The 24,246-nt window shown below is 37.8% G+C and overlaps 1 protein-coding gene across 1 annotated transcript; it reads right to left on the reverse strand.

The window, feature by feature from the left end:
• Positions 1 to 14,131: 14,131 nt before the first annotated feature.
• LOC149163258 (cytochrome P450 704B1-like) lies at positions 14,132 to 17,971 on the reverse strand. Its single transcript, XM_089431654.1, has 6 exons — positions 17,306 to 17,971; positions 16,864 to 17,088; positions 16,485 to 16,766; positions 16,017 to 16,379; positions 14,860 to 15,063; positions 14,132 to 14,748 (listed from the first exon to the last, which is right to left on the reverse strand). The coding sequence occupies exons 1-6, from the start codon at positions 17,645 to 17,647 to the stop codon at positions 14,563 to 14,565; spliced, it is 1,602 nt and encodes a 533-aa protein (XP_089287780.1). The 5' UTR covers positions 17,648 to 17,971; the 3' UTR covers positions 14,132 to 14,562.
• Positions 17,972 to 24,246: the final 6,275 nt, after the last annotated feature.

The following is a 24,246-nucleotide window of genomic DNA, read 5'->3' on the forward strand; positions in this document are numbered from 1 at the left end:
TCATTCCATAGTAAGAGGAAGGCAAATAACAATGACAAATACAGTGATTACAGAGGTATCTGGACTACTAGCAGTGGGACCCATATGGACACATAAGAAATTGAGACTTCAAGACGCCATGGCCACCTTTCGGGACGAGGGACAGAACCTGATCGTTAAAGGAAAAGGAGTCCAGCCTTCATTTCTGGGGGAACCATGGACAGAACTAGCTAGAATAATGCAGAGCTACATTACATGCGATGGGAGAAAGGATGTGGTAAGACCACACCACCTCAAATTATTATCAATATTAAAACAGAAATGTGCTGTAAATCTGCCTGCATACCTAAATTTTTTGCTGCATGATGCTGCTAAGAGTATAAAAAGATCCCATCATATAGATACTGTAGTGAGCCACCATTGTTTAATTCGATTAATAGTAAGTTACAAAATTACTCAACAACAAACCAGTTGGGAAGAATTGGTGTTCTCCATAGACGGGGGACTAGCCTTACCAGCCCCAAAAAGAAAGAGAACTGCCAATACAGCAAATAGGCCTTTGAAACGTAGACACTCCTCCAGATTAAGGATAGGTAGGGGAATGTTTGAGAGCCTCCAGGGTAGCAGCAACCAACCCTTAGAATTACTCAGTTCCGAAAACGAGCAACCCTCACAAACCGAAGGGAGAGGTAACCAAGAGTTGGAATTAGAAGAAGAAACTGAACACTCTAGTGAAGAAGAGAGGGAAGGAACTAAACTACCTTTAAACCCTAGCGTAAGTCCACCGTGAAACCCATTGCAGGAGGACAAATTGGCCCAAATTTTGGCCAATATGAGTGAGTATATCCAACCCCAAAGTCCGCTCAACCTCAATATTGAGGCAGAGCAATCACAGGAACACTCTGCCCACACCAAGAATTCATCAAAAGAAATAAATAATGAGGAAGAAGTAGGAGCAGAAGCCACTCAGGAAGTGGCAGACCAAACTAGGGATATTCCTCCAGAGGAACCTAGTCCGGAGCATGTAAACACTGAAGAGACGCTCCAAACAGAGGATATGGAAACCAGCCAGGGCAAAGGCACAACCCTTGAAGAGAAAAATCCAACAGAATAGTCGAGCCCAGAAAGAATAGAGACAATTAGGGAGATAGATGTTCCTCCTGAGAAGAAGAAGAAAAGTGAAATTAAGAAGCTGCGAAAGGAACAATGAAACTTGAAAAATTTAGTAAAACAACTCAAACGGAAGATAAAGGCACTGAAAAAGGGGAAAATCGCAAGAAGAACCCTGAAAACAGTGGATGCAGCCATACAAACTAAACCTCATGATACAAAGGCCACGGAGACTCAAACCGAGCCTATACGTGTTTAGGATGGTAAGGAATAGCATGCAGCTGTTATAGACATAGCTGCCCAAATAGAAAATGTATATGTCTGTGATGTTAAAATAGAGGCACTATCCTCCAGCAATTCAGCGACCCAGACATTCTGTGATAAAGAGACACAGACTATGGGCACTCGGAATTGTGATAAGAGCACCCAGATAAATCTTCAACCCAAAGATGTTTTGATAAAAAACCACCCTAGTATAATAAAACTCCAAGAGGATATGGCAAAAGCTCAACGGACTATAGAGAAGTTTGAGGAAGAAACTGTCCCTTAGAAGAAATATCAAGAATTGCAACAACAATTAAAGAACATCAATGCATCAGAGAATGAAGCCTTCCATAAATATCAAAGGGCAGAAGAAAAAATTGAAGAAGTAAAAAACAGCTTGAAAACAGTCAGGAATCAAATGGATACTCTATGTTCTTTATATACAGATGTTATAGCATGTAGGTCACCTGCCAAAAACTATGCCTTGTTTCTGGTAGAAAGATATTTACAATTAAAAATTAAGGTTGTGAAGGTAGGGAAATCTATAGAACTAAAAACTATTGATGATTTTATAAATTGTTGTAAACACCATGGAGTAAAAGTTCAACGATTACTCTGTGAGTTTTATTTACATAATTTTATATTGGAAGGGGAAATGGAGAAGAATCCTAGTCCTTTTTTGGGTGATATACAGTTTCAAGCATTTATTTCATTTGTTGTTAACCAATTAAAGTGGCTCAAGGCCCATAACACTTTTCAGAGACAAGAAAATGGGTTAGACCTCTGGGTTAGGGGTGAACCAAAAAACCCATTGCAACTATGGGCTAAAGATAAAAGCCTAATGAAAAAGGAAGGAGTGATTCAAACCCTGGGACGCATCCATAAAGAAATTGTCCAACAAGGGGTAGAATATTTCCTCTCTATCAAAGACAATTCCTTGGCAGTAGCTAAATTCAAATGGAATACTTCCAATCAGAATATACAAGACAGAGAGCCATTCAATTACAAGAACTTCAAGTTAGCTGCAGATCGCCTGGTTACCTATAGTAACCTCATTTTGAGGGAAGGCCCGTATTGGCTTGGTTGTAGGTTTCGAAGCCCTATTATCTGGTATCCTGCAAAAGGGTACAAGGCCATATATGAGTTGCCTGAAGGGCAGACAAGGCCCATTTTTGAAGTTTTAGCTACAAATCATGGTTTTCGACCACTGCATGACAATCCCGCTCTAGCCCATTCTTTGATTGATTTGCATGCCAATTACATGGTTTTCATGAGGCTATGAAAAAGGGTAAGCAGGGGGATGTGCTGAGCTATGGAAAAGGTATGAATTTGCCATTTATTTCCTTATCTTTTCCTTTTATCATAACTCCTTTTATTCCTAAGATGATAATATATCAAAGAATTATAGCAAAAACTAGGGAGTTATTGATTATTGTGAATTAGTTAATTATTGTCTTTTTCCATGCAGAAAATAGAAGAAATGGAAAACTACCATTTTCAAGGAAAAGACAAAACAAAGTAACTGTTGTTCCTTCACCAGGAAGCCGTATCCAGACAAGCAGATCAGGATTGGAGCGCACAGTTAAGGATAAGGATGGAAAATCGTAGCATCAACACAAAAAGGCAAAGGGATCAACTGGAGTTAGAGGATGGAGCGTATCCCTCAAGATCTCTTGATCCTGAGGGATCGTTGTTTCACAGTCTATCTGATTTCCTTATTTCATCCGCCTGTCTAGTATAAAAGGGACAACGCTTGTAAAGATTAGGGGATCACTTATCATTATTCAGAATTCGCTATTGTATTTCTCTAATCATCGACTCTCATTGATTAAAACAGAGTACGATTACTTGTAACATTTTCACATGATTAATATATAAGTCGGTTGTTGTTCCGTTCGTTTATACTGAAGTAGTCTAACAGTGCTTCACTAGTGGCTAAGGGCCCAGCCCTGGTGGATCCACTTGCTATCTATACCATTACTTTACAATCGCAGTCATGTGATGGTTTGGTTTGGTTTTCATTCATTTAAATCGCATTACTTTACTATTGTTTGTTTCCATAATTTATAAATTGTTGTAACTGTAACTGACTTGCATTGTCGTTCCTTTTCATCATAATAAGATTATTACTTTCTGCAAACTATATTGTTAAGATGTTCAATTCAATTATAAAGCTTCGTTGTTCATTCCAGTAAACTGACTTTATTGTTCATTACAGATTGTTGTTCATTTCCTTTCCACAAATATTTGGTTTTGCCTTTTAACATTATTACAGTCAGCGTATTTATTCCATTTCTAGCGGTAGCATTGTTGATTTAATTTCTTGCTATTTCTAATTAGTTGTTTTAGTGTGGAGTGTAAGATCAACAACTGTAAAGAACATTGTCTATCACTGTCAGAGTTCTTAGATTGAGGATCTTGTTTATGTTTGATTTCATTTACATCAGTTGATAGAGGAAAGATTTATTGCTATTGCATCCTTGACTGATAATTGCTGTTAATTTCTTAAGTGAATGATTTAGTTTCAGAGCATTGAGTTTCTTTTAAATTGCAAGTAGGTTTTATTTCAAGCATCCATTTACTCTTGTATTTGAAGCATTGTACTGCAAATTGGAAAACATTACTCTTGGATTGAATTGACCGCCTCAGACTGAGTACACTCTTGAAATAAAAAATCGCACATGGATTGATAATTAATGTAGGATAAATAGGAGTTAAAAAGACACCTTTTATACCTCAACAAAACGCACTCTCAATTTTGTTGAAATAGAATGTACATTTTTTTCTTGGAAAAGAAAAGTTGTGCATTTGAAAAGAAAATGTCTTTTATCCTTATTAGAATTGTAAAATTTAAAACATATTTCTTCATAATTCCACTATGAAGCTCATAGAAATGTGTGTTCTATCTTACAATATTTTTCCCCTTCTTAAATCTAACAACAATAAAGAGATAATTTCAAGCTTATAATTATATCATTATTTAGTTTATAGTTAAATATGCCTTTACAATTATTTATTACACGACAACCATCCCACTTAAGTAACTAGGTTTTTTTTTCAAAATAGTGATTTACATTCCCTTGTATCACTTCCTATATTCTCCCAATTATTTTACCAAATGCTCAACTTCTTTGAAGATTCCATGACCTCCCCCTAACATCATATTTTAGGGTTCCATAGCATCCTCTGATCATAAACATACTTATAAAAGTAAACTCTAACCTTATAAATGTGTAATATCCCCAATTTTGTGAGCATGAGAATTTTGCCCAATTTTGGTAATATTAATTAAATGGGGCAACTAGTATTTTGGAGAAATGTGACAAGTATTATTTTATTGCAGATTGGATGCAAATTATTATTTTATTAAAATGGTGAAAAAGATAACTAAGTGGAAAATGGCCTCCACCAATAAAATAATATTAAAAAGAGTCTAGAAGGATGGAGAAAAAATATAAAAGGAGGAGGGACTCATTTTGTGGATCATCTTTTGACTATTACATTTCACATTTCATCTTCTCTTGGGGTTGTTTAGAAAAAGAAGAAAAGTTTTATTTAGCACCAGGGATTCGAAGCTGAATTCCATCCTCATTTCAATGAACTTCAAGTGTCTCCCTAGTGAGGTAATTTGGGAGACAGATTTAGGGCTTTCATTGAGCTTCATTGTAGGACTTTTCCCAGCTATGTGAATTTCCAGAGCACAAAAGGAGTTTGTGACACATCATTTGGAGCAATTCTAGTTGATTGGAGACTCCAGGATTTTGTTGAGACATTGTTCATAGTTAAGGCCAAAGATTTGGAGTATTTTGCAGGGCAGCGAGTGAGAATTTGGGATGAATTTCCCCTCATTTGTATAGTGAATAGAGCTCATTGGCTCAAGTCTGCGCCAGAGAAGGAGATGGCTTCTTTCTAAGGAAATTTGGGTTGGCGAAATCAGACATTTTCCGAAGGGCATCTTCGCAGGACTTTGGGAGGATTTAAGTGTCATATTTTGGGCATCCTACAACAATGCCATTTGGTGGGGTGTTTTTTGGCCAAATTGGGTATTTCACACTTGTTGGGGGTCACCAAGGGTTGGTGGATTCAACCCAAACCCTTTCTGGGTTTTTGTGCGTTTGGTGAGAAGAGGCTAGGATTAATTTTATAGAATTTTAGGAACACTTATTAGGGTAGAATTCCTAGTTCCATTCAACAATCAGAAACAAAAATTGTTGGAGGAGGGCGTAGTTTATCCCGAGACCATTTCAACTACTTGGTTCCATGAGATATTTCTGGGTTTTATTGGAGTTGCTGTGGAGAGCCTACATTTAATTTTGCAGAATTTTTGGAGTAGATTTGAGGGCTAAAATCTCATTTTACCTACAGTATCAGCGACAATAATTTACTAGGTCAATGCAGAGGTTTTTGGTGCAATCATTCCAATACTTGGGCATCACAACTCAAACCTTGGTTTCACCTAGCTTGTTGTAGCAAGCCCAAGATCCTATTTCCATACTCATTGTACTCCATTATGCTCAAAATAAATAAAATGGCTCAACATTTTGGCACATTTCCTCTTGTGTTTTGATTTCCTTTGTATGTGTTGAATTTCCTAGTTGTTGTTATAGTGCATGTTTCTGTTATTCACTTAATATTTCTGTTAGGAATATTATAGTAGTATCAGAGCCATAATCTTGGCCAGTGGTTGGCCAAGTGATGATAAGACTATAATAAAAATCTAAGAAATCATGGGATCCAAAGAAAGGTTAAAATCAAACAACATGGAAGTGACCTTGAATGAGGTGATTAGGATGCAACAAATGATGTTGATGTGGGGGAGCAGCTGATTTGTACCACAAATGGGTATCAGGATCATTTTCAATTATACAACAAATCCACTATGCCCAAAGTTATGGCCAATGCATCAAGATGGCAAGACATGATTGAAATTGATGTGGAGTTATTGGAAGCAAATTAGAGGGCATACCAATCATTGGACATGAAATTCAGACATCCCTCTCCTTTTGGGAGTTTTGTGAACTAAGAGACATGCACAAATCAGTAGGAATTCAATGGAATTATGCAGGGATGATGAGGAGGATCAAGGCAAAAGATGAACAAGTAGTTGAAGGGGCCATGGTTGGCAAGGAGACAGTTGAGCATACACCCATTGATGAGATGTTGACAGTTGATGAGGTACCTAATGTTGTGACCAAGTTTTTAGGTGATAGAAACACACCACAGGTTGATGAGGTCCTGGGAGACATCTCCACTATTGATGAGGAGCTGATAGGTACAAAGGCACCTAAATCTATGATAGATTTTTTAGATGACAGTCACCTATTGCTGACCAGTGAGGATGTTTTATATGATGGGTTGGTGGTGGAGGAGCAGTTGGAGGCTCAAGTTGAGGTCGTGATGGAGGAGTATGCACAACCGCTCTTGGTGCTAGACAATGATGAGTGGTAGCATCAGGAGCACACTTTGGGATTTCAACACAGTTCACTTCAGAGGCACGCTGGCGAGGTCCACAATGTTATTATCTCACCCTTATGCATTGGATTGAGAGAGGTAAAGTTGTTAAGATATATTGTAGAGGATGACTAGCTCAGCAGGGGCCAATGACTTTAGTTGAGTATGGTACAATGTCAACATAGAGGGCTTGTCCCATACACATGAGATTGTACATTCGATCCTTCCTTTGGGATTGGATGGCGAGAGGTAATGAGTTGGTACCCGATGGAGTAAGTTAGGAGGTTGGTACGTCCATGGCCACATTTCAACAGAGGTTGTGGATTACTAAAGGAGTACGAAGGCTAGATTGTTGTTGGGATCTAGGTGGGATTCCCCACCACAACATGGGCTTTCTTAGTGATGGTATTAACAGTGTGATAGATCCAGTGACTAAGCGCATGCACACTTTCAGTTCTCCATCAACACTAGTGTAGGGTTGGATTGACAAGGAGGTAGGTAGGCTCCACAAGTTGTCTGGGGGTGTTGGGCATACATGGGATTGTAAGATGAGTCAACATACTCTGGCGGGGGTTGGTCAGAGGAGGTGCCATTAGTGGGCCATTAGGCATGGCATTATATGGAGACATTGCTCTCTTATTGGCATATTGGGTACAGGAGCTACTGAGGTTAGGCACAGTTGTACCATTTCCATTAGCATGTAGTGGATTCACTAGCAGAGTAAACATAGTTATTTATCAAACGGGAAAATTACCTAGTACCCATTTTTTGAGGTTGCAAAAAATCACCCAATTTTGAAAATTGATGATTCAAATTACTCTTTTTCTTTTGGAACATATTTTTGGCACTTGAAATTTTTTTATGTATCAAGCATGAATTTTTTTTTTTTAAATGTTAGTGATTTGCATCTTGATTTTGAAAACTGTTGATGCAGCATCAACACATTTTAAGCAAAGTCTTTGGATTTGTTTAGAGGGCTTATTTTTTACACTTTAAATTTTCTAATGTATTAAGTATGAAATTTTTTTAAAAATGTTTGTGATTTTCATGTTGGTAATAAAACATAAAATAAAATAAAAAACATGTCTAAAAAACCTCAAATAATAAAAAAATATATTAAAAAACAAAAAAAAAAACACACCCATATAAAAAATAAAAAATAAAAATAAATAAATAAATATTGTAAAAATTAAAAAACTAAAAAAAAACCTAAAAATTAAAAATTATATATATATATATATAATTTAAAGAAAAAAAATAAATTTATCCCAAAAAAATACATCTATAATGATTTTTTAAGCTAAAAAAATAAAATACAATCAAATAATAATAATAATAAATAATAATAAAACCAAACAAAATTATATTAAAAAAATAAATTAAAAAAAGGTATATAAAACAAAATTTAATTACAAAAAATTAAAAATTTAAATTAAAAAAAATCAAATCAAAACAAAACAATTAAAAAAAACTATTTAAAAAAAAATAAGAATAATAAAAAAAATAACAAAAAGGAATTTAAGGAAAAAAAATTTCCCGCCACCCCTAGGCAGGGTTAACCACAAGCACAGGTGGGGAGACAGTCTACACGCAGCCTCCTCTCCGCCCACACCCACAGCCAACCCTGCCTAGGGGTCGAGGGTTTTTTTATTTAATTTATTTAATTGTGTTTTTATTTTAATTTTTAATTGTTTTTTTTAAGTTAATTTAATTTTTTTAATTATTATTATTTTTTTAATTTATTTTTTTTGTTTGTTAAATCATGTTTATTTTTTTGTGATATTTGTCTTTTTTAATTTTTTATATTTATAAGTTAATTCTATTTCATTTTTTACATTTTTATAGTCTTTTTTTTTATATAATTGATTTTTTTTTCACTTCATAATTTTTTTTTTAGGTTTTTTTTTGTCTTCTTTTTATAATTGATTTTTTTGTCATTTTTTATTTTATTTTATTTTTTTATGTTTTATTTCTTAATGAGAGATTCTTCGGCGTAAATCACATGATATTTCATTTGCTGACGCGTTTCAAACCAGCCAGTGTGGTTCATTGTTTTATTTCTTGTTATTAATTTATTTATTTTTTTAAATTGTGTGTTTTTTTTTTAAATTTTTTGTCTTTTATATTATTTTTGTGTTTTTAATTTTATTTTGTATTTATTTTATTTTATTTTTTTCAATATTTGAATTTTAGTTTTCTTTTGTATTATTTTTTGTGTTTTTTTATTGTTTTTATTTTTTTCAATATTTTTTTTTTCTTTTGTATTATTTTTTGTGTTTTTTCATTGTTTTTTTATCAATATTAATTTTTAATTTTATTTTTTTCAATATTTGAATTTTTGTTTTCTTTTGTATTTTTCATTTTTATTTCTTTATACATTTTTTTTTTGGTTTTTTATTTTTATTTTTGTTCTACAAGGTTCGTGTCGATGCTCGTCTAGCAACCTGATCTCATTATGTACAATTTGATAGTTGATTTTAAAATTTTCGTTATAAAGAATCAAGTCTACCCCCACAATGTATCAATTTCATGGTTGGTTCATGGTCGAGTTCACCCACACTACGTGTCAATTTGATGGTTGATTTTTAAATTTTTATTGCAATGTATCAAGTTGTCTTAGGCTAAGATTTTAAAATCGCTATATATTTAGCATTTAAAGAATAAATTACTCTTGGGTGTTCATTTTAAAGTTTTTGTCACAAATTTTTTCCATAATGTCATGCTTGAAATATTTTGAAAACTTGAGATTTTTGTAGTCATAATTTTTTTGTTTTAATTGCATGGTTAAAAAATTATCGAGATTTTAATGTTTTTATAAATCATGATATTTTATTTTTAATGCTATGGTTGAAAATAATTACAACTTCAGGGATTTTCCTAAGTCAAGATATTTTATCTTTAACAACATGGATGTAAATTGATAGAATTATCAGGATTTGAGACATGATATTTTATCTTTAACATCATGTCCGAGAATTGTTGGAATTTTACAGTTTTTAAAAGTCCGGATATTTTATATTTAATTTCAGTGCTAAAAAAATGTCAAAATTGTAACTTGATTTTTTTTTGTTATTCCAGAATCAACACTTTTTTTTAAGGGTGTTTTTTTTCATCCATTTTGCAAAAAAAAAAAGGTTTTTACTTCCATTTAAAAGAAATGTTGAAAATTTACCCTGAAAAAAACATTGTTCTCACATACACAATTTTCATTTTTGGATTGCTTTTCATGTTTCTTGGGGTTTTTGGGCTAGAGTACCTGTTTTGAGGCAATAGTTCCCGTTTGATCGATAACTATGTTAGTAATGGATGCATGGACACATGTGGGATGGTCGAGGATGCAGGGTGGTGGGTAGTTGGCGTAGGAGTTTAGTGGTGCACAGAGTTGTACTATGGAGTTCTGTGTCCTGTAGAGGAGCACAGAGGTGCATCGAGGAGTGTCGTGTTGTGCGAGCTTGCACTGTGGAGTAGGAGGAGCAATTCACACCACCTTGAGGTTTCACATGGAGTGACATCTACTTCATCGTAGGAGTGATACTAGATGGTTTAGGATGATCTAGTGCCTAGAAGTGGTGTCCCGTAGTGCACAAAGGTGTGCAATTGGGTGCATTCATGTGCCAAGGGGCATGAAGATACATGTTCTTATGCAGGGGAGTGCATGGATGCTTGGTCTTGTGTAGTGATGTGTGATGCTTCCCATTGGGATTTTAGAGCATTATCACCAGGGAGACAACCTGATAGAGATGACAAGCATGCCATTGGGTATCATTCACCCAGGATTGATGAGGACGCAAATGAGCCTAATTTGATGATATCCATGGGGACTCACATGCCTCTTTCACTTCTACATTATTTGTGGGCGCAAAAGAGTGAGTGTTGTCCCTTGATACCTTCACCATGAGCATTACGACATGAGAGGCTCACTTGAGGTAGTTAGTTGGGATATAGGGTATCTAGGGAGAGACTTCTCAGTGGTAGTGTTTGGTTTGGACACACCCTGACAGGTGTAGGCTTAGGGAGGTGACCGTGAGTGAGCTGCAGGGTGCACTATCGATAAGGAAACCCGAGGTGTTATGTGAGCACGAGGTACAAGGGAGGGTTGTCCTCATTGGTAGGAGGATGCCTAGGCTCCAGGAAGTATCCAAGTACATCATCAGGAGCTGGGATAACAGATTTTGTTTTGTGGTCTAACCGGAAAAGAGTTATTTGTCATATGTTGGACAAATTCTTGATGCTTTGTGCCCATTTATTAGATACATACAAGGGTTAGAGATGAGGCATAGAGGAGTCCCAGTAGCTAGTTGCATGTCACTACAACAGGCACTGAGGGTTAGGAGTTGCGGACCTCTAATATGGCTATGAGATCTAGGGATCCAATCGATTGGTGGGACACTCCATTTCTTAGTTAGTACTGTCAGGGTAGCAAGTAATCTGGTTCATTCTTAGGATGGCACATGGGGGATCACCGAGGTATTCATCATATGGAGAGGCATGTTGTTGCTCAGGATTGGGACCAACCATGGAGTGATAAGCTCTAAAATTGTTGAGTCGCTTGGGCAGGTTGGGCATAGCCTTGATCATCACTTATGGCCGAGAGTTATAGGACATGGGGCTCTTGTACGTGCATGTTGGGCAGTCAGTCATGACCAGAGTGTCGCAGGGTCTACAGGAAAGTTTCTTCTTGCAATGGGCATGGGACCTTGGCATCATAGTACTTGACGGTTCAACTACCCTTAAGGATGAGTTGGTTTTGATAGGGGGAGATCATTCTAATTTTCCATTGGATTTTAGTGATTTGTTGTTGGCGTGGGGGATTTCACCAGCATGGAGGGATGATCAGTAGGAGGAGGTCAGGGGAAGCTCATGCGGTAGACGATTCATCTCCACTGGGGTTGGATTGTATCTTCAAGAGTCCACCCTTGGAGTGCATGAGGTGGGTGACTTAGTAGAGTAGTTGCACGATGAGTTGGTCAAAACTTTATATTATCACGATGCCCTACTTATTGACATTATGCAGAGGGCTTCAGGTGCCTGTACCAGGTTGGATAGTGAGTGGAGAAAGGGGTGCTACATGTTGATTAGGATGGCTTGAGACCTTGGAATCGAGGGACTCCTTCATTTGGGACCCCAATATAGTTTGCAGTAGCCATTTTGGTCAATTGATAGAGAGAGTACTTGTTCCGGTATTGCTCGACGACTAACAATTTTTTAGTGGGGAGGACTCTATAATATCCCCAATTTTGTGAGCATGGAAATTTTATTCAATTTTGGTAATATTATTTAGAATGGGCAACTAGTATTTTGGAGAAAGGTGACAAGTATTAGTTTATTACAGATTGGCGATAAATTATTATTTTATTAAAATGGTGGACAATGACCCCACTAATAAAATAATATTAAAAGGAGTCTAGAAGGATGGAGAGAAAATATAAAAGGAGGGACTCATTTTTTTGATCATTTTTTACTATTATATTTCACCTTTCATCTTCTCTTGGGTTGTTTAGCATAAAAAGAAAAATGTTGCTTAGCACCAGGAATTCCAAGTGGAATTCCACCCTCATTTCAGAGAACTTCAAGTGTCTCCCTAGTGAGGTAATTTGGGAGTCCAATTTAAGGCTTTCCTTGAGCTTCATTGAAGGAGTTTTCTTAGCTATGTGCATTTCCCAAGCACGAAAGGAGTTCGTGGCATATCATTTGCAGCAACTGCAGTTGGTTGGAGACTCCAGGATTTCGTTGAGACATTCTTCATGGTTAAGGCTAGAGATTTTGTAGGGCAGCAAGTGAGGTCAGAATTTGGGATGAAATTCCCCTCATTTTGATAGTGCGCAAAGCTCATTGGCTCAACTCTGCATATGAGCAAGAGGTGGCTTCTTTCTGAGGAAATTTGGGTTGGAGAAATCAAACATTTTCTAGAGGGGATCTATGCAGGACTTTAGGAGGCTTTCAATGTCATATTTTGGGCATCCTACAACAGTGCCATTATGTGGGGCGTTTACTGGCCAAATTGGGTAATTCACACTTGTTGGGGGTCACCGGTGGTCAGTGGATTCAAGCCAAACACTTTTTGGGTCTTTGTGGGTTTGGTAAGAGGACGGTAGGATTAATTTTACATAATTTTTTTAGCACTCCCGAGGGCAGAATTCCTAGTTCCATTCAACAATCAGCAACAAAATTTGTTGGAGGAGGGCACAATTTATCCTGGGACTTGGGTCCGTGAGATATTTCCGGGTTTTGTTGGAGTTGGTGTGGAGATCCTACATTTAATTTTGCAGAATTTTGGGAGTAGATTTGAGGGATGAAATCTCAGTTCACCTACAACAACAGTGACAGTAATTTACTAGGTCAGCGCAGAGGTTTTTGGTGGAGTCATCACAATTCAAACATGGGTTTCACCTAGCTTGTTGTAGCAAGCCTAGGTTCCTATTTCCATACTCATTGTACTCCATTCTGCTCAAAATAAATAAAATGGCTTAAACTTTTGGTGCGCTTCCTCTTGTGTGTTAATTTATTGTGTATGTGTTGAATTTCCTAGTTGTTGTTATAGTGCATTTTTATGTTATTCACTTAATATTTCTGTTAGGAATATTAAAAAGTGAAAAACTACTCTCAAGAAACATTTTATTCCCCAACAAAAACTAAAATGCTCGCACAACCATGGACTCCTTTTATGGTTCTATGAGACATTTCTTTGAAAGCTTACAAATCTCTTCTTAACACAACTTTGATCTTTGTAAGACTCATTAGTGCATTGATGCATTTTGAGGCAAAGGGGTTACATATGCGTTAAATGGAAAAGAATAATAATAATTTTCGAGACTCAAAAGATATGATTTTTTTTACTAGAAGAATCATACTTGCATGACACAGGGTCAATTTCGATTGCCAAACTGTAACCCAATTTACCCCTTCCAAGAATATGAATAAGTCATGAAAACTTAAACTTCAAATTTCTTAATAAATAACACGTAAAATAACCTTAAAAACTAAACTCAAAAAATAAATTAAATATAAAAACATTATAATTTTCCAGACTCAAAAATAAAACTTTTAATAAATCTCTCCTATCACACAAATATTTTCTCTTCTTACATTTCGATCAATAACAACAATGCGAAAACAAAATCAGTATTAATATTTCACTTCCTATTTCACATTACCTATTTCAAAATGGCAATAACAACATAACCATATAAAGCCAAGGATCCAAAAAGTAAAAATAAATATTTTTCTTAGTTTTCACTTCCAATCTCCTTACTGTAATTTAAATGCACGCACCATTACTAGATTATTGGATATAATTATTTAGATTCTTGGATACGAAGAGAGCAAGTAAATTATTAAACTACGTGATTAACACTACAATTTCAGAATAGACCAAACAAATAATTCATTTCTGAATGCAATTTCGAGGCCCTGAAAGTGCCTGTTTTGTCCCGTCTGCTCTAATAAGAGAACCACAAAAAGCGACTGGCAGTACGTCCGAAGCAGTCTGTGGCCACTGCGCACTATACAAAACTGCTGCTGTTGACAACACGAGAGTCTCGGAATTGTCTTTATCGTCTCCCAATCTTTAGTAATCATTGGCCATTATTTGCACAGAGGGCCACATGGTACACCGATCACATTCATAGCATGGAGTCTGGACCCACTCTACTTTCTTTTATGGTTTTTTGCACAGAATGCAACCTCTGCTCATGGTGGTAAAACTACCATGTATGCAGACATTGGGATATAAAAATAATTTGCTGTCAGATTGATGATTCAATAGCGTGGACGGACGGCCATTGGCAAACCTTTTGAGGGGGACATGAGTAAAGTTAAAGCAACCATGTACTCAATTCGATAACCTGCCACCCATTCAAACTTGAAGAAACGAAGTAATGTTGCTGCCGTTATTTTCATTTGCAAGTAGGCAGAGTCTTTCCCCAGGCAAATCCTTGGCCCAGCCTGAATATATATATATATAAAGTCCACTATATCAAGATACATAAAATTTGAAAAATATTTGTGTGGTTTTGGAATTCACAGAATTAAATGGTTAGATGCATAGATACATACCTGAAACGCTGTGAACTTAAAGGGGGACTGTGGTTGGAAGACACCCTCGTTATCTAGCCATCTCTCGGGTTTGAAATCCTGAGCATCATCACCCCAGAGTCTTTTCATTCTTCCCATTGCATAAGGGACATAATTGATCACATTCCCCTTTGCAACTTTGTTGCCATCTGGTAGAATGTCATCACTCAATGCAGTCTTCCCATTCTGCAGTGAAACCATGTTGATAGCATTAATGCACTGACAATTTAGCTGGTTCAACCTTTGTAAGTATTGAGAGAAAGATTTTGTCGCCATTATTGTCACCCAGCCACCCTTGGTTTTGTATTTTCAAGCAAAACCTCACAGAAAATCTCTACAAATTAAGCTTTATTCCCAGTCTTCTTCATCTTGTATTGCTTTACTTTTATTTTTGTCCTTTATCATGTTATATCTCCAATTACTGTAATATGCATATTTGAATGCTCACAAGTCACAGCATAGCTTGCACTTATTGTGGACTGGCATAGATCACATACAGAAGAGAAACAGGAAATGATATCAAAGGCAAGGTCGGATGGGTGAATTTTTTTGTTAGTAGAAATTTTAGAAAATTCTAGTTACAACTTTCAAGTTTCAAAATTTTGGGTGTCGAAGAGTTTTTGATGGTGCTGAATCCATTTCCACCATAAAAACAAAATTCAAACACTCTATCACGTTTTTTTCAATTTATTAAAAAAAAAAAACAAATTCCAACACTTAAATCATTCAACAACCCAAAGAGCCTCACACGTGATGGTACTGGAAAGTAATGTCAGTGGAAAAGTAAATGCGGATGACATGAAAGTCAATGTTGGAACTCTAGGTCAAAAAAGTCCTTGGACTTAAATACATTACAACGAAAGGACAACCACCATTAAAAAAGGATTAAATAAAATAAATTAACAACCTTACCTTAAATCATGGTATTATAATGCCATTGAAATTATAATCCCATTTAACTTCAACCCTAGCCTATAAACCACCACTAATATTATTAGCTTCATTCAGTCTGTGTACTACAGGCGTACCATTATCAAACATTAACCTGGCTTAAAATTCCAAGAATGAGACATATCTTTTCGATTAGAGATGTTCAGAACAATAGCTATTATAAGAAGATTTTAAAAGCGTAAGCTTACCAGTGGCACAGCTGGATATAAGCGTAGGCTTTCACTGATTGCTGCATGCAAATAGTGCATTTTACTGAGCGTGTCATAAGTTAGGAACTGTGAATATTTCTCCAAACGATCGCATCCATCATGATGGTCTTTTATTCTCAGGCCCCCTTGTGACCGCTCCACTTCCTCCAATTCTTGCACTATTTTGTCCTCTGCAGAGGGATTCTTAGACAGAAGCCAGAATAGCCATGAAAGAGTGACAGCAGTGGTATCACGCCCCGCGATAACAAAGTTCAGAATTGCATCTCTCAATTTTTTGTCGGTGTAGAGTTCCGGATTCTCCTTGGCCATGAAAAAAAACCTTGACAGAAGATCAGACTTTACCTGCAATAAATTATAATAAAAATAGAAACAAACCAAGCCATAAAACCGCCATCAGAAGTATGACAACTTTTAATAAAAAATAATAGGTTTTCAATTAGTTGTTACCTCATCTTGATGTACATCCAGGAGATTTCTGCGTTTCTGTATAATGCCATAAGTGAAATCGTCCAAAACCCTAACGTCTTGCTTCAGCTTGAACTCAGAACCAAAATTGAAGCGTTTCTTGAGCTTCCAGAGAGGGTCGAAGTATCGAGAGGCGCAGAGGGCGTTAGATCTGTCAAAAGCCGAAGCAAATGGAACGTCTGGAAGGGAGGAATCCAGAGAACCTATTTCAACCCCAAACCCCAGCTCGCATATTGAATCAAATGTCAGCCGCATGAACAGATCCTGCAGGTCAAAATTATCCTAATTAACAACCCTGAACCTCTGTAAAATAGGGCCAAAGGCATAATAGCATGACTCACTCTACAAAATACAACTTTACCTGCATATTGGCTACCAATTTGTTATTACTGTGGGCTATCTGTCCCTCCAAAATCACGGCTAATTTGAGTGCATATTTCCTGAAGGTATATGTACTATAATCTCGTAACATCTTAGATGAAAACTCAAGGCTGGCAGACTTGCGTTGGAGCTTCCACATTTCTCCATCCGAATTAAAGATGCCATCACCCAGCAAGTCATATTGTATCTCATGAGCTGCAGGGCCCTAATTCAATAACTGGAGCTTAAATTCAAGAATCATACAAATTATTATGCAAAATCTTGAACACAATTTTCTTTTAGAATCACTCACTTTGACATAATTGGAGAGCTGCAGGGCCCTAATTCAATAACTGGAGCTTAAATTCAAGAATCATACACATTATTATACAAAATCTTTGAATACAATCATACTTTTCACAACTTCATATAGAATCACTCACTTTGACATAATTGGAGAAATTGGTCTTGAGAATGTACTCAATGTTTGCAGGATCCACCGTGAAGAGAAGCCTAAAACCCATGTACTTGACTTCGAATGTGGGGAAATGCATTGTATAATCTGTAAGCCAGTCATACAGACGGTGGAAATTAGCTGTGAGCTCCAGGGTCGAACCCAGCAGGGGCCATGATTTGGGTACCGCTGTAATAATTCGATTGCCTCTCCTCCTGCACATCCAAACCCATGTCCATATTGATAGCCCAATAATAACTGCTGTGGCTGTGAATGCAGCAGGTACCCAGTGGACATTCATATCGATCCACAGTGTCAATCTCTGTATCATCTTTTGGAAAATGGGGACAGGCCTGGATGTTCTATACTCAGACAAAACCCCGCGAATTGTTCATTTCGTATACACAAGAAATACCGTGTCTGTATTTATGCAATATTCTTGTGTGTTTCTCCATTAACTGTTCCCTTTACATTCCTTCTGGAATCATGCTCATGACGTGAAATTATACGACACCAACTGGTCAGCATTCCCAACACAGTCGAAAATATAAATTTAATTAAAGAATGGGCAAATTTGATATGAAAATTTGACTACAGCTGTTGTATTTTTCCAAAATTTCTGATGGTTTTCCCCTGTAGTTTATTCCCGGAACAATTTTTCCATTTTCTATGGGTTATTTGAGAAAAAACAGCAATGGAAATTACAATTCTAATAATTTCACAAATTCTAAGATATACATGAATCACAATTTTAATAATTTCACAAAATTCTAATATTAAATGAATTTAGAAAATAAAGTTAGCTTGGACCCTCATAAGGTATTAATATATACATGAATCCTCATAAAGTATTAATATATACATGAATCACAATTTTAATAATTTCGCAAAATTCTAATATTAAATGAATCTAGAAAGTAAAGTTAGCTTGGACCCTCATAAAATATTAAGAGGAATGTATATCTGGAAATATTGGAATTATAAATTTTAATTATTAAAATTATATTATTGTAATGTTTATAAAAAAATTAAAAAGTTAAATTAATTTATGTATTTAATAATGTAATTTAAATAATATAAAATTATGATTTTTTAAACTATTAGCTTTCCAAAATAAAAAATATTTAAATTATATATATATACTAATTGTGATCTGTTAATTGTTTATTTTATTATATTCATATTTAAATTTGAAGGGATAGTTATGAGGAGAGTTGGAATTTGGATTTTTGTTTATCTGGTATATACATTTTTTTTTTATGTTTTAGATCTTTGTGCTTTTAGTCCAAAAAAAACAATATGTTTAAAGTTCTACTCTTTAAGAATGATGTTTTCATAATAAATTAGCCCTTACCAATAAAGGCTTGATTAAAAAAATTACCCTTCAATAACATAATTATGTTAAAGAAATTCACATGTTTATCATAAGTAAAAAAACAAAATGACCATACCCTAATTGGGGTGTGAGCCGGCAATTAAGCACTTAATCTAGGGATTAATGGTATGTACCGCAGCGTATAGTACCACCACCCCCCACACACTTGAGGTGATGGGTGTGGTGGCCCCTTGCATGATGGCATGCCGTGTTTTTGAGAAAGGTGGCAACAAGAGTAAAGACAGTGTTGGGTTTTGTATCTGTGAAGGAGGGAAGGTTGGTGTCTATCGGAGTGACTGTGGACGAGGAGACTGGAGCGACATGTTGGTTCTGTGGCGCCACCAACAACAACAATTCTATCGACTGTGTGTGAAGGTTAATGGGTATGTTCTTAGCTATCTCTCCGCTCTCATAATGTTGACCTGCTTTGGTTCTCGTTTGAGGGAGAGGGAAGGAATTATGGGGGAGGACTGCAAAATTGAGAAGCACAGGGGGCATAGGCTGGTGGAATTTGCTCGGATTTTCTTCTGCCTCTACCACCCGATAGGTATCCTCTCCATTTCTATTTGCTTTGAAGTTCTCCTTTCCCACATGGGAATTCTAATGGCACTGGGCATAGGGCTTAATTTTGTAGCACGCAGGAGTCTTGTTGGTAAAGCTAGGGAGATGGGCCTCGGGGATAGAGTAGGCCCCACCTGCATTCTGAGAGGCAACCTCTGTTTTAGGTTCATGCGCAGCCGCAGGGAGGTCTATAGAAACCTCAAAATGAGGGAGATGTTGAGAATGCAACAAGATGATGGAGCTTAGTGGAAAGAAGTCGCCTTCACTAAGTGGGCCCGCAGGGTATTTTTGGCGCAAAGTCTATTTTTAGACATATGGATCATGGTCTATGAGTTGCAGGATGCTATTTGTGGATGATTGGTCATGTTGGTAAAAATAGATGGACTTCTATTTTTAGACATATGGGCAGTTTCTATTTTTAGACTGCCAGGCTAAAAGTAGAACAGTCGAATATTATTATCTCATAATAATATTTGGACTATAAACATTATCTTATCCTCTTGGAGCACTTCAGTTTGAGCTACAGATGTGGCACATGCAGCTGTCAGTAGGAAATACGCTTTTCTTATGGGTCAGTTGAGCTATTGCATGCAGGACTTCAGTTAGAACTCATGTGGTTGAGTTTCGATGGAGTTGATTGTGGAGTTGATGGAGTTGTGTTCAGTTTGACTTGGTTGAACTAGTTGTACTTATTCTAACTGCAAATAGACTAGTGATGAGTGATGTGAATTAATTGTTAAATTAATTCACTAATTATTAACTCATAAAGCAACTAAAGAATAGATCAGTTAACTCAGTGCATGTACAATTCAGTGGAGACAGGTGTTAGGGGTTGAGATTGCTATCAGTTGTGACTATAGTTGTGCATGAGATTTGCACATGCTTGGATGGAGATTGCCCATGAGGCTTGCGTAGTATAACCAAAGGAATTCGATTTCACAAAGTGATTGATTCTCTTGCAAGATTGTGCAGTGGAGGCAGGCAAACAGTGGAGGAGATTTGAGGCATCAGATTTGAGCTAGTTTGTGTGTAATAGGTGGAAATAGTACTAAGTACTTGTGAGGAGTATTGTAGTATGTATTGTTACACGTTCTCTATCATTATAATATATAGATAGTGTGGGGTTTTCAGTTGTATGCTTTCCTCGGGTTACATACTGTGTTAATGTGTGCATGCGATTAATGTTTCATTGTTTTTAATGCTGCTAAATTGATGATCAATGTAGAGGAGGTTATGTATTGTGCATGTATTCTGCAATAGTGTATAATCGGGATAATCTTTGTGAATAAGTGTCATATTATTCAAAATTTCTACATGGTATCAGAGTTGTTGATCATCAGATCTATTATTCAGAAAGTGTTTACATTCTATTTCTTCATGTAGAGTCTGTAATCGGGCCAAGTAGCCTCTGGATTCATCCTTCCTTTGGACGGTGAGATATCCGGTAAAAGCCCATACAGTCAATCTCTGTACGAGAAATACTTTGTTCTCACGAATTCTAGATCCGAAGCGGTTGAGTTTTGAGTTGGTGGAATTCGAATTTGCAGCAGTGTTTTCTTGGTGTCAACGTGGCAATGTCTTTCAACGGATTTTGATTGGAGTATGCTCTTGAGGGCAGCTCGAACTATATTGCATGGAAGGACAGGATTAAGGCAGTGTTAGATGATAATGGGCTGAAGGAGTTCATAGAGGCTGAGGTCCCAAAGCCTATTGATACTGCGCAAGTTGATGCTTGGCAAAAAGAGACAACAAAGTGTCAAAGGATTCTGTTGGAGGGCGTGAAGGATCACATTGTGTCCAGCCTACATGGAAAGGCTTCTCCATACTTGATGTGGAAAGCGTTGACAGATCTATTCCAAAGCAAGAGCAATCAGAGGAAGCTGGCGCTCAAAGATAAACTTAGAAACATTAAATGCGAGAAGGGAGACAATATGCCCAAGTATCTCACGAAGTTCACTCAGTGCAGGGATGAGCTGGGAAGTGTGGGGGTGACTGTTGATGATGAGGACTTGGTGAGCTTGGCTCTCCTTGGTCTTCTGAAGAGTTGGCATTCCTATCAGGACTCTGTCAATGGTCGGGAGAAATTGCCAGGATGGGAGAGACTTTGGTCAGATCTTGTGCAAGAGGAGATCAGGTGGAATACCAGGGACAGATCTTCATCAAAGGGAACTAATGAAGAAAATTGCGCTTTGGATGCCAAAGCAAAGAAGGGGAAGAACAAGAAAGCTTCTCAGTCTGGTGCGAAAGGCAAGAAGCAAGACATGTCGAAGGTGAAGTGCTTTCACTGTCACCAGCACGGACACTATGCCACTAATTGTCCGCAAAAGAAGAAGAACAAGCAAGCTGCTGGATCTGCAGTGGGAGAGGCTCTAGCCTCGCAGTTTGAGCTTGATTTTTCATTGATCGCATGCTTGGTATCAAGTGTGATGGGATCGGTATGGTTCTTGGACAGTGGTGCGTCTTTTCACATGACAGGAGAATGAGATTTTTTTTCTGATCTGGAGGAGAAAGATCTTGGAGTGCACATCGAGATGGGCGATGATGGTAGATACAATGCGACCGGTATCGGTACCATTTCCTTTGAGAGGGAGTCTGGTAAACCCTTTGTATTGAAGGAAGTGATGCATGTTCCAAGATTGAAGAAGAATCTTATCTCTGTGGCGATGTTAGAAGACAATGGATATGATGTTTTCAGTGAGGGAAAGGCTTTCCTGCGCAGCAAGACAACTGGAGAAACCTGAAAGATAGGGGTTCGAGTGAGGAACCTTTATCAGTTGCATGTAGATGGCTACGCAACAATGGCATGCAAGGCAAAAGGATTGGTGAGCCGGGATGATGGCAAGCTGTGGCACAGGAGATTGGGTCACCTTCACCATGGAGCCTTGAAGATACTGCAGCAGATCACTACTGGGCTTCCTAAAGGCACTCTTGCGCAGTCAGATTAGTGCAAGGGGTGTACTTTGGGAAAGTTTTTGAAAGCCACCTTTCACGAGAAGGATAGTCACGCCATGACGATCCTTGAGAGAATTCACACAGACGTGTGTGGACCTTTCTCAGTAGCTTCGACAGCAAAGCACAGGTATTATGTGATCTTTGTTGATGATTTCTCTCGAAAGTGTTGGATCTTCTTCATGCAGAAGAAGAGCAAGACATACTCAAAGTTCAGCGAGTTCAAAGCACTGGTCGAGAAGGAGTCAGGGAAGAAGGTGAAGGCTCTTAAGAGAGACAATGGTGGTGAATACATCTCTGGCGAGTTCAAGGATTTCTGCAGTGCAGAAGGGATTCGAAGAGAGCTCATAGCTCCCCATAACCCACAGCAGAACGGGGTTGCTGAGCGGAAGAACAGAACAATCGTGGGTGCTGCACGGGCAATGTTGCATGATCAAGGCCTACCCCTTCACTTGTGGGCGGAAGCATGCAATACTGCAGTATATGTGCAGAACCGTTGTCCTCATAGGATACTTGGCATGAGTACACTCGAGGAGGCTTATTCTGGTAAGAAGCATGATCTTTCTCATTTGAGGATTTTTGGTGCTAACGTTTACATGCATGTGACGAAGGATGCCAGGAAGAAGCTGGAGCCGACCGCGGAGGTTGGGATATTTGTGGGGTACACTGATATGCCCCACAACTATCGTGTGTATTTGCCAGATAATGGAAAGACTGTTGTGCGACGGGATATAAAATTTCAGGAGGAGAAAGCCATGAAGTGTTCACTTGAGTGGGAGCCACACTTGCATGCAGATGAGGAGCTATTAGTTCCTAAGGATGAGCTTCAGGACATGGATCAGCCACAGGACGAAGTTCATGGAGTGGAAGAGACGACTCATGCAGCGCCAACCATCAGAGGGCGAAAGCACTTGACAGAAGCTGAGCGACTGGCTCAAGATGTAGAGAAAGTTGTAGGACCACCTACAGCCCAACGCAGGCAGAGACAGTCACCTGATCGGTACACTGGATACATGGCTCTTGTGAGCAAATGTGTTGTGACTGAGCCATCCTCTTTCAAGGAAGCTGTGGAGGATCCCGCATGGGTAGATGCCGTGGTGGAAGAGTATGATTCGATTGTCAGAAACAGTGTATGGGAGATTGTTCCTAGACCGGAAGGGAAATCAGTGGTGGGTTTGAGATGGATCTACAAAGTTAAGCAGGCAGCTGACGGGAGTGTGGAGAAGTACAAGGCAAGATTTGTTGCCCGAGGCTTTTCACAGATAGAGGGGATCGATTATGAGGAGGCCTTTGCACCTGTTGCAAGGTATTCTTCCATACAGACGATTCTTGCTCTCTCAGCGCAGATGGGGTGGCACATTCATCAGATGGATGTGAAGACTGCGTTCCTCAACGGAGTCATTGAGGAGGAGGTGTACATAGAACAGCCCAAAGGTTTCGATATCTTCAACAGCGAGTCACATGTGTGCAGGCTCAAGAGAGCGTTGTATGGGTTGAAACAAGCACCACGTGCTTGGTACACATGGATAGACAGTTATTTCACCGGACTTGGATTCTCCAAGAGCGAGGCAGATCCTAACCTATACCAGATTGTGGTGGAGGGTAAGTTGCTTATCATTGTACTTTATGTAGATGATTTGATTCTAATAGGTGATGAGCTGTTGATACTTTCATGCAAGGATGATCTTGCTAAGGAGTTTGAGATGAAGGACTTGGGCCTCCTTCATTATTTCCTGGGATTGGAAATTTGGCAGCGCAGTGATGGACTATTTGTTTCTTAGGGTAACTATGCTCGGGAGATACTGGAGAAGTTCAACATGCATGACTGCAAGCCTGTTGATACTCCTCTTCCTGGAGGTTGGAGGAAGGAGGATGCTACTTCGGCAGAAGTAGTGGATGCCACTATTTATCGACAGTTGGTGGGGTCGCTTATGTATTTGGTCAATACATGACTCGATATATGCTATGCTGTTAACCAGCTTTCACAAGCTATGGTTAAGCCAACCAAGCTCTTCTGGAAGGCAGGAAAGTCTGTATTGCGTTAT

This window comes from Pinus tabuliformis, chromosome 5_1 (assembly GCF_031772625.1).
Source record: "Pinus tabuliformis cultivar Carrire ecotype Pingquan chromosome 5_1, CPIR1, whole genome shotgun sequence".
Classification (NCBI taxonomy): domain Eukaryota; kingdom Viridiplantae; phylum Streptophyta; class Pinopsida; order Pinales; family Pinaceae; genus Pinus; species Pinus tabuliformis.

Coding starts and splice junctions, on each gene's coding strand:
- LOC149163258 (XM_089431654.1), bottom strand. CDS start 17,647: ATGATACAGAGATTGACACTGTGGATCGATATGAATGTCCACTGGGTA. Junction 17,089..17,305: donor ATTTCTCCAATTATGTCAAA/GTGAGTGATTCT, acceptor TTATTGAATTAG/GGCCCTGCAGCTCATGAGAT. Junction 14,749..14,859: donor TTAAGTTCACAGCGTTTCAG/GTATGTATCTAT, acceptor ATATATATTCAG/GCTGGGCCAAGGATTTGCCT.